The sequence below is a fragment of the Cibotium barometz genome, chromosome 36 (assembly GCF_041138505.1).
Source record: "Cibotium barometz isolate CiBa-2024 chromosome 36, ASM4113850v1, whole genome shotgun sequence".
Lineage (NCBI taxonomy): Eukaryota > Viridiplantae > Streptophyta > Polypodiopsida > Cyatheales > Cibotiaceae > Cibotium > Cibotium barometz.
Window position 1 is genome coordinate 18660768 of NC_141081.1, and position 17465 is coordinate 18678232.

Below are 17465 nucleotides of genomic sequence, written 5' to 3' on the forward strand. Positions count from 1 at the left end.
CGGAAGAAGTCTCCCCCGAAGGAGACCTTGCTCTTCCGACTACCGCAGACACCATAGCTCTACTCAGAGCTCAGAACCAGCTTCTCATGGAGTGTCTCCAACTCTTGGAGGCAACAGCAGCATGACCTCCTCCTCCTCCAGCAACCCCTGACTACATCTTCCTCTTCTTTCAGATGGAACAACAAAGAAGAGAAGACGAGGTTCGACGGAGAGAAGAAAAAGCTGAAGCAAGAAGCAACAAGAAAAAGTAGATAGACTGGACTATGAGGAAGCCCAACGCAGGATCGAAGAAGATCGGGGCCAGGCTAAACTCGCCGCTCAGGAGCACCAATGAGAGCTCGATCGAGAACGTGTGTTAATCGAGCACCAAAGGAGAAAGGAGGCCATGCATCTTAGATATCAGCACCTCTCTTCAACTTCCCCTACCTTGGGTGCCAGCAGCCTGCGACATCGACTACCGCCATTCGAAGTCAACTAAATTTTAGTAAGTATGATGGTAAGTGTGATCATTTAGCAGTTAATCAGTTTATTTATCAATTTACTGTTCATTTTCCATTAGCTAGGATTTTCCTCAAGATAGAGTCCACGTAGCGGCTCCCCACCTTATGGGTGAGGCAGTCACTTGGTGTGGCAGCATTGTCTAGTCTTCATATACACCAGACCATAGATGTCACATCGTTTAGCTGGGATCATAGTCACATGAAAACGCGTTTTTGGAGTGAGAAACCCCGAAACGTTTCGAAACGTTTCAGAAACTCCTAATTTTTTTGGTTTCTCAAAAAAAAAAAGGTTCTCAAAATGTTAAAAGTTCCTATTGTTTGAAACTTTAGCAATGCAAAATTATATAGAAAAAAAACCGAAACCTTGGCGTTTCTTAGCCGAAGGCCGAAACGTTTTGCCCCGAAACCCCAAAAACCCCAAAACGTTTCTGGTGACTATGGCTGGGATACATTTGTTCATGACCTAAAGACCAAATTTCTTCCGCCCCAATATATAACCAGCCTGGCAGATGATTTCTATGGACTCAGACAAAACGGGTCACTTGTGCTTCAATTTTCTGGTAAGATTATAACTTTAGCACAATAGTTAGGGTTATCTGAGCACGCCAAGATGAATCAATTCATTCGTGGATTAGATCCTAATATCCGGTTCATAGTTCGTAATTTTGAACCCAGTACCTATGATGACCGGTCTTTGACTCTAGCTCAATGAAGAAATGAAGATTAACGGAAGCAAGCCCAAGTAGTCATCACAGTCCAGTACCAAACCCCATCAGCAGCAGTCTGCTGCGTAGCCAGGGAAAAGGAATGCATCTTCTAAAGATGCTAAGAAGGCCGGCAATAATAGCTCTAGTTCAAGGGGTAAGAAGGATAAGGAATCCAAGCCTAAGAAAACCCGAGGAAAAGGCTAAAGCAGGCATCATTGGAGGTTATCTTTCTCCAAAGGAGCAACGGAAATACCAGTCAGAAAACATATGTTTTTTCTGTCATACCATCGGGCATGGTAAGAAGGATTGCCACAAATGGCAAGTGCAACAAGCCTCCAACGCTTCTTCTGCCACAATTGCCATAGCATCTCCAACTCCCCCAGCCCCGCCTACTACCACAAATGCAGTTCAGCTTTTACCTTCTATGCATCCTATGCCATCCGTGGTATTTGATGCTAAGCAGGAGGGTCAGTTATAGTTGTCTAGTGCATTCCATCCACAGACAGAAATCTATAACCAGTTAGCCTTTGATGTTCTCAAGTCATATTGTCATGACCAGCAGTCTAAATGGAAACATTATCTTCCATTGGTCCAAGCCATCTTGAATGATACTCATTCATCCAGTGTCGAAAGACTCCGTATATAAAGCAGCCTTTGGTTGCGGTTTCTCTTCTCTTTTGACGTGATCTCCATCTCTTGAGGCCAATAAAATGACGGAAGCATTTTTCGAAATCATCAAGTCAGTTAAAGACCGCTTGACAAAAGCACAGAAAGCTTAAGGCAGACAGGCAAATAAGTCTAGACGAGATGTCCACTTGAAGGAAGGGGATTGGGTCTATTTGCGCATCATGAAACAAAGATTAAAACACGTGGGCAAACGTTGTCCCAAGCTTTCTTTCCGTAGTTTTGGACGTTTTCCAATAGCTAAAAAGATAAGTGATGTCTCCATGAAGTTGAAGTTGCCTAACAGTTGGACAATGCATGATGTTTTCCATGTTTCTTAGCTAAAACCATATGTGGGACCAGAAGTTTTTGATGTTTCAGATGAATAACAACCATACGTGGTAGACGAAGCAGAAGTCATCGAGCCTGAGCAAATCCTTCTTCATTGTTGGAAGCATGGTTCCGGACGACAGATACGTCAGTTCTATATGAAGTTCCAAGATCGAGGTACCCACGAAGCCGTTTGGCTAGACGAGGAGTTCTTTCAAGATTACTCCCAGTTGTTGGGGCAGACTACTTGGAAGCCATGCACCAACCACCAAGCTAAGCAGGAGGGAATGTCACATGCACTCTGCACTATAGTGCATGGTGACAAGATGGCTCATCATCATCAGTGCAACATTGTACATTATTAGTACCCTTTAGGATGATAATTGTCGTATGCTGTGACCCCATTGTAATCCTTGGTCCAAGATAAGTCATGCACGAGCTACGTAGGTCATTCCTCAGCCATAGCGAGTTAGTCATTCCTCAACCATAGCGAGTTAGTCATTCAGTCAAGTCCCTTAACCCACTTGAAGAGATTCATTCATGCATGTAGAGTCAGTAGAAACCTTAGGGTTTACATTAGAAAGCACTCTGCATATTGCATATCATTCGTCCACTGCATATAGATCATTGCAGAAGTCTTCAAATAACATCTAGTATTTTTAGGATATTTATTAGTATTGATCTCGCATTTTTTTCATAATTTCCAACATTTAATACCGTTTATTCATTGTATGCAAGTCGTGTAGTATTTAATACCATTTATCCATCATATGCAAGTCGTGTAGCATTTAGTGTCCAGTCGGCCAGCATGAAGTGCCAACCGACCAGCCCTCAAATTAGTATAAATAGGCTTGCTTTGCACCATTCATTCCATCATCTCATAATCAGCCATCAAGCGTTGGAGCCTTTAGCACAAGGAGCATAAGCGATTGATCATTCAGCCCTAGACCACATCAGCATTCAACGTTTTCAGTCCACAGCACAAGGAGCATTAACACATGAAGCATTCAGCCATTCTTCATCAAAATGCAGCATCTACAGCATTCAACCCTTCAAGTCACCTTGCGTTTTCTCCATAGGAGCAGTTTTGAGTATCCTTATCTTCATCGTTTTGCTACAGCACTTTGGTAAAGGTAAAACTCAGCATTCATACATAACCTAGAAACAATCCCAATCAGCCCCTACCTCAGCCTCCGATTTGCAACCTTCCCTTATTCCATTGGGAAGAGTGCATAGGCTCGAGTTTGGTCATCATTGGTACTTCTACAATTGTGTACAGTTCGTTGTGTACAGTTCAGCCCGACTCTTGGTCCTCAGAGATCTTGCGTTTGGTTTATCTTCAGTCCACAATCAGTCTCTTCAAAGTAATAAAGCAAATACTATTCCAGTAACGAGATAGGGGGCCCTTCAGTGGGTAATTCAGGACCCCATAAGGTGTACAGTTTCTCTATCTCTCTCTCTCTAAATCTCTTAAAGTTTGATGTCATAAAAGTGAATTGCTAAACTTGCAAAACTCGAGATACAGAAGGCGGTGTTAGAATTTGTGTGACAAGATCCTTAATTACGAATACTTCCGCTACATGTTACAGAGGGCAAAAGGAAAAAAGAATCCGACATACGAGATATCATAGCAAAACAACACAACATGAAATGGGTGAGTGAGTGTATATATGATGGTGTCTGTACAAGAGACCCTCTGATGTGAGGAGACTCTAAGTAGAAGACCAGTGCAGAAGCAAAGATGATGTCGGAGCTGAAGCTTGATCGATGACAAAGGCTCACGTCGATGTGAGGCAAAGGCACTCCGTGAGGTGGTCGATGTCGAAGGCTCACGTCGGTGGATGCTGACGCACTCCGAGGTGGTAGTGGGTGGCAGAAGGTGAAGTGATGCAGACTCTGGTGACAAGGGTGTTGCGGTACCTGAGGGTGATGAAGAGCAGAGAGGGACGCCGTCCCCACTGGTGCAAGCTCTGGTGACAAGGGTGTTGAGGGTGCTGCAATACCTGAGTGGTGGTGAGGCGTAGAGAGCGATGCCGTCCCAAGTGGTGGAAGTGGTGCAAGCTTTGGTGACAAGGGTGCTGCAATAGAGGGCTACTGTCCCGAGTGGTGTCGATGGTGAAGATAAGTAGAGAGGGCTGCCGTCCCGATGATGTGAGATGGTGAGTAGAGAGGGCTGTTGTCCCAAGGTAAACTGTAGAAAAACGATGATGTATTGTATTGTAGCAGAGAGTGGGCTGTTGTCCCAAGATGTGAACTGAAGAGAAAATGCTGATGTGCTCTATGTAGCAGAGAGAGGGCTGCTGTCCCATGAGCTGATGTAAAATGCAGGTGTGCTCTGTGTAGTAGAGAGGACTGTTGTCCCATGAGCAGATGTAAAACACTGGTGTGCTCTATGTAGTGTAGCAGAGAGGGTTGTTGTCCCATGAGCAGATGTAAAACGTTGGTGTGCTAGGCGCCGGTAGAGGAGTGTAGCAGATGTAAAACGCTGGTGTGTTCTGTGTAGCAGAGGAGTGTAGGCGTCAGCGGCAGCAGCAACAGCACATATGGTACCTGATAGGGTCAATGAAGTGGTACAAGGTGCTGAATGCAGAGGCTATGCATATATAGTAAGGGGGGTTGCTGGTCGGCCCAGTAAATGGGCAGTCGGCCAGCAGCAAGACCCAAAAAACAAGAATAAAAACTAATAAATCCAGTAAAATCCCCTTTTTAGGGCTGGATCGGAGCGGTCATCATTGTCAAAAGACCGGACACATGAAAAGATTTTGTAAGAAGCTTGAATGCTTCAATTGTCATGAGACAAGACACTTTCAATATTAGTATATTAGTGTTCAAAAGGGAACACTACAGATGCAGAAAGATGAGACACACAGCCCAAAATTGTCCTCAAAAGAATCTAGTACACACATGACACAAGATATGGCGAAAGAAGCTAGTGTCCACCATCATTGATGAAAAACAAGAGTCCAACATCATTGATGAGAAAGGAGACTTGATGAAGAATGTGGTCAGGAAGGAGAACGTTAAGAATGTGCAGTTGAATGATGAGATTCGACATTAGACAAAAGATGCCGAGATAGCATCAAAGACATAACTCGAAGAATGTATCCTTGAAGAAGAATGCCAAATTTAGAAAGATGCATGAGACATGTGATACTCATGATTCAGGGTCTTTATGGAAAGAGATCAAGACCGACCAAGAATGATTAGGACTTGTGCAGGAAGCATATGCATGAGACATGTGATACTCATGATTCGGGGTCTCTATGGAAAGAGATCAAGACTGATCAAGAATGATTAAGACTGCAGGAGCAAAGACTTATCCATGATGTACACAGAAGCAGCTTCATCATAGCTTAGATAGGATTATTTCTTCTAGAGAACAATGATGCAGATGTATGTGGGACAGGGAGATCGCACATACTTATATTGGTCACATGCTCCCAAACTTGGTTACAGGGTGTGCTTCATATGAACATATACACACATAGATATGTTCAAACTCTCGAGCAAGGGGGAGTTGATTGATTGCTGATAGATTGTCCTAGTGACATGGCCTTTGCGTCGTTTATGAGAAGATGGAAAGTCACATAGAGAAAAGCCCGTAAGTAGTTTTATGCAAGTGCAAGTACAGGATGAGTGGATCAGAATTCCACAAATAGAGATGATGTGATATAATTCCCTTGTGGTGTTCACATATTATGGATGTAGGCATTGAGGTCTTTATACCTCATGGATACTTCGGTTCTTTAAGAGACATGCATGGGAAGCATGTCATGGCAGGTTTTGGATGTTGTCACTAGAAGAATGACATGGAGACGTGCACACATGATGGATACACCTGGTGGTACCTTATAGATGGTACTTTGGTTACAAGCAAGTGAATGAAGGCAATATGGATCACTATAGAGAGTGACTTTCCAGACATTGATTGGATACAGCATAAATTTGCCTCCCCCCCTTCTTCCTTTAGGTTATACTACCGAGAGGAGTTTTCTTCCAAGTACAAGACCACAGAAGCTCGAGGATTCATCACTGGCCTACACCTGATTGCTCCAAGTGAATACACAGGAAACAATAGTATCCTAGTGTCCAGGCCAACACGTACATGTACTCCTGACAATCAATGGTTCTCACAGGTACTTCCGCCCTGCACAAGAGTCTCTACAGCTACTTCCGCCGTGCACAAATCTCTTCAGAGGTACTTCCACCCTTCACAAGTCTAAACAGGTTCTTCCGCCCTGTTTTCAGCCCAAGTTCACACCCTTAGGATGAGAACACGGCTGACTGTCTTCTCTCCTGAAGCTTTGCTCCGACGTTGCCTAGAACACCACCAGAAACACACACCTGTGTGCAGTGCGACCAGTCCAAAACAGTTTCTCGTGCTTGTATCTCACATGTGTGAGGCCCAGGTGCCAAGCAGAAGTCCCTGGTGCTGTATGGCCAGGTCAAAACAACCCTCTGGCACTCACTTCTTGCCCAAACTGAACAGAATTTCTGGGTTAGAGCAAAGGTCATTAGTACGATCGAGGTCAAGCACAGATGTCCTCTCCCCAACATTGTTTGGGATCTACATCGATGAGATAATTGACTTTATTTACAGATTCGGTGACTTGGTCTCCTACACTAGTCCCGATCCTTCTCTATGCAACCTTCTCTGTGCAAATGACATAGTGCTCATTTCAGATTCAGCAGAGGGATTGCAGAGACATTTCAGAGCCTTCTATGAGCAGGGGGATTTGATATTGAACCTTGGCAAGAACTCGTTTTAGCACCTCCTGTCTGCCATGACTTTTAATACCTCAGCACCAAGATGTGGAGTCCTAGATGCGTGTAACACTAAAGTCCTTTCACCTAAGAAATTATGCAGATCCCTTTCTATGGAGAGCTCTTGTCCCTACTCGGTTATTGGTTGAGCTCTTAGACATGGAAAACTTTGTGACTTAATATTCTAATCTTTTTGGTTGATTATTCTTTTGTGAAGAAGATAGTGTTCTCTGGTACATACATGAGTATAAGGAATAGTGTTATGATAACAAGTATATTCTTTGATGTATCTATGTTTATTTTGACTTTTTGAACATTATCCTTGCCGGCCTTAGAGTGAGTGTTTTGTTTTAGCTTGATGGAGTTATAGGATTTAAGAGTCCATTTTGTATTGATGTGTTCTTTTTGGCCACTAAAAGCCTGCTAATTAGGAGCCTATGGAACATGGTAATACTGATAACTATTTATATAGCTTTTTTGAGGTCAATCTGTACTCTTGTTAGCCTCCAAGATGCAGTTCTACCGGGACCTTCTAAGGTGAGTCATTAAGGATAGCTTCATTCATCTTACCCATCAAGAAGTGAACTGCCTGCACATCCACGTATGGCTTGCACTTTTGGAGTTACCCTAAGTTCTACCAGGACCTTCTAAGCTGAGTCATTGAGCCGGATGGTTTCATTCAGAGACCTGGATACCTACATAGACCCATCTCATATGCCATGCATTGTGGTTGGGCAGATCTGAGTCTCAACTCGACGCCTCAGAGTAGAGACACGGAGGGCACGGGGCATTGCCAGGGAGGACAAGGTATGTGGTCTCTGGACTCTAGAGGTCAAGATGGAGGAGCATTTCATCTGCACATGCCCGGTGTATTATGAGATTCAGGGCCCGGGGGAGACTTCAGTGCCTCTTCTGGGAACACTATCCAGAATTATCAACTTACCCGACCAGCAATGTCTAGGGCTCTTCCTAGTAGAGCTATGCAGACTCTGTACAGAGATCTTCTCAGAATGGGCAGACCCCAGACTCAGGATACCTCACAGCCCCCCATCATGAGCTTCTTCTTGGTAATACAAGTAAGGAGCACCAAGCGAGGGCCCCACAGCCCAGATCGCCCCCTCCACACAACTCTCGCCAGTGTAAAAGTTAAGGGGGAAATACAAGGGAGGCATTCATGATAAAAAAGGATATGATTGCATTGATTCAAATGAGCTTGTACATAGTGCTTATATAGCCATGAGAGGTACACTCAATGTGACTTGATACATTTCTGGGATGATATCATCAATAATAAAGTAGCATAATCACAAGTGACTAGCAAGGAGGTGATTCTAATACATTTTATCCTATGTGATATAGCTTAGGCGAAATGATTGGATTATTTCTAACAACCAGCCCGTCATGGCTCCCGCCCCACAGACGGCCATTGATTCCTTGATCAACCCCACACGACAGCTCGACATCATGACCTTAACAGGACGGCAGGAGGTTCATGACGTCTGGGGAAAGGTGGGGGCCTTTGCCATGCGGCGTTTACGGACTGGCCGAGGCCACCCCCGTCCTGCACGCGAGGAGGTAGGAGGCCTCTGGTGCTCAAACGGGCAGCTGTGGAGTGGTGCAACCCGTTGGGCCACTGGTGCCCAAAATCCCCTCAGCAGGCTCGCCACATGTGACCTCGATGGCTAGCCACCAATGCCCGCCAGTGCACCCGAGGTCCCGTGGGAACAGCTCCATAGAGAACACCTGTATGAGATCAATTTCGCACAGTGATCATACCATAGGTGGTACCTATATCCATGATACAGGTGGCTATTTTTGTATTTGGATGATTACTTCTCTTTCACATGATCACTATTATACACGTAGCTAGTTGTTTCAGTGTCTTTCTCCATGATATAGTTACCTTATGGAATTATTGTAACACATTTTTGGTCTCACGCACCCTTTGGGTCTTTTGCGGACGTTTATTATAACTCTCTCTCTCTTTTGCGGACGTTTATTATAACTCTCTCTCTCTCTCTCTCTCTCTCTCTCTCTCTCTCTCACTCTCAAGCAGGAAAGCTGCAAGCAATGGTACCTGTTGCTCTTTATATGAACTGAAAATATGCATGTCATGAACCCTCTGCTGCTCCCATGCCTTTTTCTCACTCGTAAGCCATGATGCAATTGCTTTATTTTCCTGATCAAACACTGGCATGTTACACTCGGTTGGTATACATTTGAGGATGGTCTTACCCAAAAGCAGACTTTGCTATGCTGCTCATTCTTTAGCGCAAGATATTCTGGAACATGCATCTTATACATTACCTTCACCAGCTTCTGTAAATTCTTGTTCTCCTCCTTAAACTTGTCAATCTCTGCCTCCAAAGCTTCAACCTTTTTTCCTATTATGTTCAAATCTGTTTGATCCTCCTGTGTCTTTTTTGGCATGGGTAGATGCTTTTGTTCTTTCCTCCTGCAATTGCCTCTGACCTTCATTGCACATGAGAAGAAAGACAAGACCCAAGTGGACAGCAAGTCCATGGGAACTTCGGGCGATGAATTTTCAACAGCTTGTATGTCCTGTGGCTCCTTGGAATCAGAAAATATAAATGTCACCTTCTTTACTTCCTCTCCAACTTCCATGCCATCGTTTGTATGCATAACAGGGACTTCCTTGAAAAGTTCTTCTTTAAGAGAATTTCCCTTCACCTACAATACAATTCACATAACTTGAGTATGCCAACACAATGGTTAGCTTCTTTGACACAATGTGTGTTATAAAATACCCAGCAGATTCTAGTGAACACAAAGCTATCTTTTTTGATGACTCAACAAACACAAAACAATACAATTGCACAAACTATTTCAAATCCGGATCCTTTACTTTTTTAAAAGAACCTTCAATTATATTCATGCTCAACCACTTACAAGGTCATAGGGGACCAGGACCAATTCAGTATCCGATGGTTGAGAATGTTCTGTGTCATAGTGTCTAGGAAACTGATCAGTTTGTTTTGTATCGGAATGTTGAGAAGCTGGATAAGGAGCATCAATACACGACAGTCAGTATTTTGTTAGCCCAACAACCAACAGAAACTCAATAATGCACAGTTTGTATGGTTGGCTGTTGCACTGTAATTATCAATACAGTGATAGATGTAGTAGATGGTTAGGCTACATTGTAAATGTTCAGTTCAAAAAAAAAAAGTTTCAGAAGATAAAAAACATTGTTCTTCATTGAATGCATCTATGGAAAGCTGAACTAACAAAATATTCTCACAGCTCTGAAGCAAAATTCAATGTAGCTCCACCTGTTGTGCCATTATGATCAGCTTTATCATCAGATGTCTCTATGCCGGCTTTGGCCTGATCAATTTGGCAAGCCACTTTGTCTTTTTCAGATTTGTCTAATTGTGGCACCAGCTTTTCACAGTTATTCCCTAAGCTATATGTACTTTCTGATAAGGCGTCTCCTATGCTGAATTTTGCTGCTGTAATGGGTACATAATCACATACAGCACCCTCTTTCGCCACATAAGTTGCCTTTTGAGGTGCAATACTGCCATCTAGGAGCTCGTTAGAAGGAAGTGAGTTCGTTGGAAAAGGGCCATGAGGCCAAGCACTTACCTCCCCCAATACTTTTTCAACCAAGCCTCCTGAAGCAAATTTATTTTCCAAGCCGTCGGGTTTCACAGCAACATTTGAAAGAGAGACCTCTTTTATCTGTGTTGTCAGGTTTACCTTCAGCTGAGAAATAACCTCCAACCTTGCAGAATGCGATAGAGCAAGCGCTGAGTTGATAGGAATAGTGTCACAATGTTCATCAGAAGTGCCAGTAATGGCTTCCTTGATTTTGACTGGACATGAATGTGAAGCATCATGATTGGTTGTTTGAAACTTCATTTCCATCATACTTTGAGCTGACTGTTGCTGCTGATCATCCTGGCTGCCAGACGCATTGTCTTGAGGGTCCACTGGCTTTTCCTTGGCACCTAATTGAGGTTCTTCATAGATATCTGAGTCTTTGATTAAGAGGCAGCTTTCAAATGGCAGGGGTTTCCAGACAGAAATGCTTCCATCTTCGATCTCCTCACCTATCTTTCTAAACTTCTTCAATGCACTACTCTCAACATCCCAAAAAGAACCAAGCGCAATACCCTTTGAATCACTAGAATCAACCAAGGTGTCAAAACCAATCAAAATGTGACCAGCATCAGACACCCCACCAATGGTACGGGAAGGAGAATTAGTGACCGGGGTAAGAAATCCAGCCACGCCTTCATATGTATTCCACACATTATCCAGAGATCTTTTGGAAAACCCAATCCTGTTATCTATTTCCAAAAGACTGCTATCTTCTCTATCAATATATGATAAGTCCAGCATTTCCTGATCCTGAGAGGCCTTCTGCGCTCTGTCAAAATCCACACCAAGTTCATCCAGCCACAAAGGATTCTTGTAAATTGACAGCAAAGATTCTGGGGCTTTCCCTCTTCCACTATTTTTTGGCCCAGATGATCCAGCAACTTTTACTAGCCCTGTCTGGCCCTTGAATTTATCTTCTAACAAACTTGAATAGTGGACCTCATTATGCAATCTGTCTTTGTCTACTGCCAGTAGTTCCTGCTCAATCAGCATTGATTTATTGCTGTCTGGCCATCCACACAAGACAACAATCTCACTGTTGTTCGCATGTTGTTCTGGCATGGTCGATTTGCCAAGAACTAGATTAGGTTTAGATTCTGCTACTCTGAGGTTGTATGTTTGCAGCATCTTAGTGTCCAGAAGAACTCCATTATCTACAGTCATGCTTTCCACTTCATTCTCAGAAAACTCCTCTCCAGCAACTGGTCCACTGGGATTAAACCTAGTGCATGGAATTGGTGGCACTTCCTCATCAACTGGAGCATATCTAGTTTCAATCCGATTGAAAGAAAGGCTTTTGTCACCTCCCAATAAAGACTCTTTGTTTGGATAAGAGATGACAGAGTACTGAGCCTCGGGCACATTCAAGGCTTGTCCATTGTTCCAACTGCACCCCTTGTTATCAACTGCTGTTCCTCCACCATTCTGTAGTCCTGTAAAATCTGGTGCCCGCTGCCAGCTAACATAGTCTGCTAGAGCCTCTTCGGTTGAAGGACATTCTTTGACCTTGGAACGCATCTCAAGGGGAATAAATGACGGCTTGACTGAATTATCCAATATAAGATCATGTGCTATTACGACTTTGTTGCCTTCCATGATTCTGCCACACTCACTTTCACTTTCACCAGATGTCAACACAGTCTGCACCATACCACCCAGAACCACAGAATGTTCCTCGGTTTCTAAAATATCACAACCTGCTTTCTTTGAAGCAGCATTGCATGAATCGTGCAAAGCAAAGTCATCTAGTGCTATCAACCTGGCCTCACTGCATCTGCCATGTTTGTAGCCCATGTCTAAAGCTTCATTCCTATCAATTAGTGATGGCATCTGCTTCAGGATCCCCTTTTCCACCAGAGCACTGGTCTTATGCAGTTCGAAACCATCCAAAACCTCTGCAAATTTCAGATTTTTCTCCTTACATGTTGTCTGAACATCCTTTCCTCGACTATTTTGATAGTTCTGACCTTTTGGAAGATAGCTGCTATTAGTACTGCAATAATGTGAAAAGCTTGCACTTAATGATCTACCAAGGTGTTTCTTTGACCATGTTTTTGATTTCTGTTTGCTTGCTTTTGATACACTCTTCTCTTCTTCACTGAACGACAAGGAGCGGACAACTCCTGCAGATACTTCATGCTCTGGATATCCTTCCTCAAAAAGGCCTTGTGAATGAATTTTGCTTGTCTCAATTACATTTTCATCTCCATTGGCTGGTGGCAACCACTGTTGATCTCCACAAAAAACCAAACTAGCTTCATGGTTCTTAGATGGTAATGAGAAGTCAGCAGACCAAGAATCATTGCATCGTTCAGTGTCAGTTGAAACTGTGTCATGGAAAGTACATCTCTCAGTGTGGAACCGCCCATCATGAACGTCTTCTGGCTTTTGTTGGGCCTCCACAGAAGCACGATGTGCTTCTAGCTTCAATTTATTTTCTGTTAGCTCCTCAACTACTTCACCAAACTCTTCTAAGGCAGCAGTTTTATACCTAACAGGACTCTCCTCTGGCGATGTCTGCTCTTTAGATTCAGCATCCTGGTGAAAATAGTTTGAAGGTTTTGAGCAGAACTTATCCTCAGAGCATTCAATTGAATCATAATTGAGGTAAGCATCTCCCAGATGTGAACTCAGGTTGTATATTGACTCGTAAGAAATTTGTTCTTTGGATAATCCTTTTGGAATCAATGTCGAATCTACAAAGGAGCCTGCTTGTGACAACCCAGGAAGAGTATCTGTTTTGGCAGTGGGAGTTGAACCATTTTGAGAAGACAGGAACGATCTATCAAATTCTGGCATACCAACCAAGCTTTCTATGCTGCCATTGGTAAGTTCATCATTAAAGCAAACACTTCCAGCATGAGCGGTATACAATATGCCTCTTCCATTACTTTGCCCTTGTAAAACTTCAAAGCTTTCGTCCCTTGAGGTTTTCTCATTAGAAAGTAAGGTCGATATCTTGGCACTGCTGTGAATGAGGTTTGCATTATGGACAGGATCTGGCCGTTCATTAGTGGAGCTCAATGCATCAACCTCATCAACAACAAAGGAACGACTGCTTAAAAAGCCCTCCACATTTTCTTCAGAAATCCAACTGCTTTCACCATCATATTCTTCTTTGTTTTCCAAATCATCTTTTGTGTCCCCTATCTGGCCATGCATTTCCATTGCGGATGCTTTTAGGTCAAGGGACTGGGTAACACTGTTGTTCTTCTCCTTGACCTGTCGGACTGGAATAGGACTGCGTGATGTTCTTGGCTCCTTAGAAACGGTTCTTCTTGCTACATCCGGAGAGGCTACAGGTGAAGAAGGGCGAATTAGGTGAGGACTAGACCTACGGCGGCCCTTAACCGATCCATACACTGAATCCATGGAGCTTTCCAAAGATCTTCTGCTCTTAGGAATCGGGGATACTTGCTTGTAATTGCTCACTCTATCAGGCCTGCTAGACTTGATTTCCTCTTGTCGCTGGCGGAAATTAGGATGTTGGCGCAAAGGCGATAATGCTCCCCGTGGTATTAACCTTTTGACGTTGTCCTCTCTCTCCGCTTCTGGTCCTGCTTTGGGAGATGGAAAGATATGATCTGCAGCTTCGTGCACAGGCTCCTCTTCTCTAGACAACGGCAAGTAGTACTCGGGCCTGATGGTTCTGGTAGAAGAATGAAACCGGGGGCTTAAGTAAGGTTCTGCTTCAACCTCGTCATTGGCAGATTTCAACCAGCAAGTCGAATCAATGGACGTTTCCAGTTGCTCAGGCCAGGATACAGACTCAACCCTTAAATTAGAATGAGCAGCTGCTGCATTGCTTTGCTTAACAGATGTCCCTCGCTTCTGAACTGAGAGCAGCGAGTCTTGGTCCACTTGTGAAGCTTGTTCATTCCAAAGACTTGCATACTGATTGTCCCAATTAAGCAACGCACCACCAAAGTGAGAGTTTTCTTCTTTCGCTGCAAGCTCTGCGCGGTACTGCAAAGCTTCAAGCCTGAGCATCAAATCACCTCGCCTTTCACGAAACAGATTACTGCCGTTCGACGAAGTGCATTCAGAAGAAGCTGGTGAATTCAGTTGATCAAGACTGGCGGAATAGCTCATATTACTTTCATGTGCATAATCATGGAAATTGTTGCCGTTGCTAGGTGCTGGAGAAGCTGTTTGAAAGATCTCCGACGCTTGCTGGCCAAGATTCCGGCCAGATTGCACTGAAAGCGGAGTGGACTTGCTTGTAGAAAGCTCCGTCGATGAAGATATGTCCGTCAGTAAATCCTCCTCGCTTAGAGTGACTTCCGACAGTCTGAAGGCGGACAAAGGCTCGTCCATCCGGGTAGCATCTGGCATCCACATTTTTAAAATTAAAGCGCTGCCAAAAAGGGCCAAAACCATGCTTCGCATGCAAATTCGAGCTGGCTCACCTGTAGTCTGACTGTGTCTGAGAGTTGCGCCGAAAGCTTGATCGAAGTCGCTTGCCGAGGCGGAAGACAAGAAAGACATTTCTTCATCGTTTTCAAGACTGACAGGCAGCGAATCAATAGAGGAGCGAACTTCACCTGAATAACGCAGCTTGGAAACGGCAGGGTAGCGAAGGAATCCCGTTTTCTGAAGGTTGTAGAGTTTCTCCGACATCCAAGCAGCATCGTCTAGAACCGTTTGATTTCTCGAGCTTTCCGACTGCATTGTGGAGCTGTTCTGATTCCGAAAAGGTGAACGTACAGACGGGCTTGGTGCACAGCGGGAGCTTCCTGTAGAAAAAGGCTTCTTGGACGAAGCCTGTGAGGGCTTGTGTTCTCCTTCTGGCGAATCATAAGACTTGGAAAGGCTCTGCCTGGTAGGCATTCTCTGCGGGGAAAGCCCGAGCTTGGAGCTGGTGCTGGCGATGAACGTGGTCGAATACCGGCGGGGTGAATCGTTTCTTCTTGAAGCAGAGCTTGTTCTGAAAGGCGAGTCGTTGCGCCGTGGTGCATTGGAAGCCATTGCGGGAAACGCAGATGCAGGAGAAAAAAAAAGACTCGAATGGTAAAGACGGAGTGGATTGAGGGAGCAAAAGGCAGCTATAAAGGAAGCTTGGCTATGGCGAAGTGCAGGTTTCGAGGGATAAAAGAGGAAAAGTAAGGGTTATAGAGGTGAAGGTTGGCTGCTGCGAATGCAAGGAGCAGAGATGTTGTGAGTGTTACAGAATTCTGGTAGGGGAAGGAGGTGCAGAAACGAGGGGGATCACCGGCACAGTCAAAATCAGCAGAAGCGGAGCGATGGCAAAGTGCAATAGTGCCGTTAAAGGGGCCGTTGTCCGGGCGAAAAGTCGGGCCCGAGGCCGGTCAGCACTTTGGGTTTGTGTCTGTACCCGCGGTAGCAGGTTGCAGAGTACAGTGTCACATGCATTTTCGAGCTGCGCCACGTAGACTGGCCAGACAGTCTCCATTGTGCCAGCGTGGAAGGGCCCAGGGGTCGTGAGCACCGCCACCTACAGTTTGAAGCTTGGCCGTTCCGCTATCAAGTCAGCTTTCCCGCTATCAAGTTGTCAACTTCCGACAACTCCGTTGCGTCGGCTTTTTCACGTGTATGGCCAAAGTTCTCCCCCAATTCACCAACCACCCACGTTGTCACTACTAGTCACTACTAGATTAAAGACGGTTTTAACTCCATCTGCACCGTCCAACCTCAACGTTACCTCATCTCGGCCGTGCATCGCTCTCGATATCTTAGTCCCCAAAATCTCAAGCCATGTGCCCGTGTCTGTCGCCTTTCACTCTCATCATCGTCTACCAAACAAACACTTTGGGCCCTCAAGATTGGCAATGGGCATCTTGAACTTTGTATAAATATGTTTCGTTGTGGCCGTATCAACATGCCTCTCTCTTCGCATGATGTGTAAGGCTGTAAGCTTTCTGTACATCAAACATTCATCTACGAGGTTGTTCCCACGTTGCCCCAAGTTCCAACCGGACTGTGAAATACATCATCCAAGGTGCCTATATGCATCCCCCTTAGTTGCCTTCTCGACTATGACAATTCAATTTCTTCGCATGAACACCTCTAGATGCAAAGAGATTCAAGCGTACGGAAGGGATTGGCATGCCTACAACACTTTCAACTTTCAAGCACACCAAGGGGTTTGTGTGACCCACCACATTATGAGGGGTAATCCTAGTCAACACTAAAACACAATGGACCCTCCTCATATGTATGTCCAAGTCACAAGCTTAATGTATTGAAAATGGACATGTTCACGGTGCACGCAACAGTGCATCGCTAATGTGCAAATCCATCATCCACAAGTGCTTGAACTGAACATATGAAATTTGTTCACTTTGCATATTAGCTTAAGAAGCACGCAAAACTACAAGTACCTTGTGAAACTTGCCTATAGATTGTAAACCCACTTGGCAAAGCTGAAGTGTGTGAAAAAATAGAGATATAGTGTATTTTACACCTCTTAAATTTGAAAAATACCTATAGGTCTTCATTTTTAGAGGTTTTAGTTCTAAATACCTTTAACTTATTCAAAAATATCAAGAAATACCTTAAAATTATTTAGTTATAAATAATTCTTACATTTTGAGTTAGTTATAAATACCTTTAATTTTTTGAGAGGAATTTATTTGATTTTTAGAGGTTTTTAGTTATAACTAATTCTTAGATTTTAGAGTAGTCAATAAAAATGTAAGAAATACCTTTAATTTTTAGAGAGGAAGGTTTTTCACCAATTGGGGAAAAACCTTTAAGCCTCAGCTCATCCAACACCTTTGGAGAGTTGAGAAATATCCTAGTAAACTACATGTTGTGTTTTACTATTGCCATACCAAATTTTTAATGGGTCATAATGAATTTTGACTTGGGAACTTAATTCATTACAACTTTATGTCAAAGGATTGTCCCTAAC

General features: G+C 43.9%; 1 protein-coding gene across 2 annotated transcripts in view; it reads right to left on the reverse strand.

The window, feature by feature from the left end:
- Positions 1-15797, reverse strand: part of LOC147617571 (uncharacterized) — a 58092-nt gene extending 42295 nt beyond the window's left edge. The window contains exons 1-5 of one of the 2 annotated variants that reach the window (XM_086775854.1): positions 15001-15797; positions 10258-14919; positions 9875-9981; positions 9272-9655; positions 9042-9143 (exon numbers count right to left, since the gene is read on the reverse strand). In XM_086775854.1, coding sequence (XP_086631980.1) covers positions 9042-9143; positions 9272-9655; positions 9875-9981; positions 10258-14919; positions 15001-15559 — 5814 coding nt within the window. In that variant the 5' untranslated portion in view covers positions 15560-15797. Of the gene's footprint in view, positions 1-9041; positions 9155-9271; positions 9656-9874; positions 9982-10257; positions 14920-15000 lie in introns of both variants that reach the window. The other variant, XM_086775855.1, reaches the window with a different exon arrangement.
- Positions 15798-17465: the final 1668 nt, after the last annotated feature.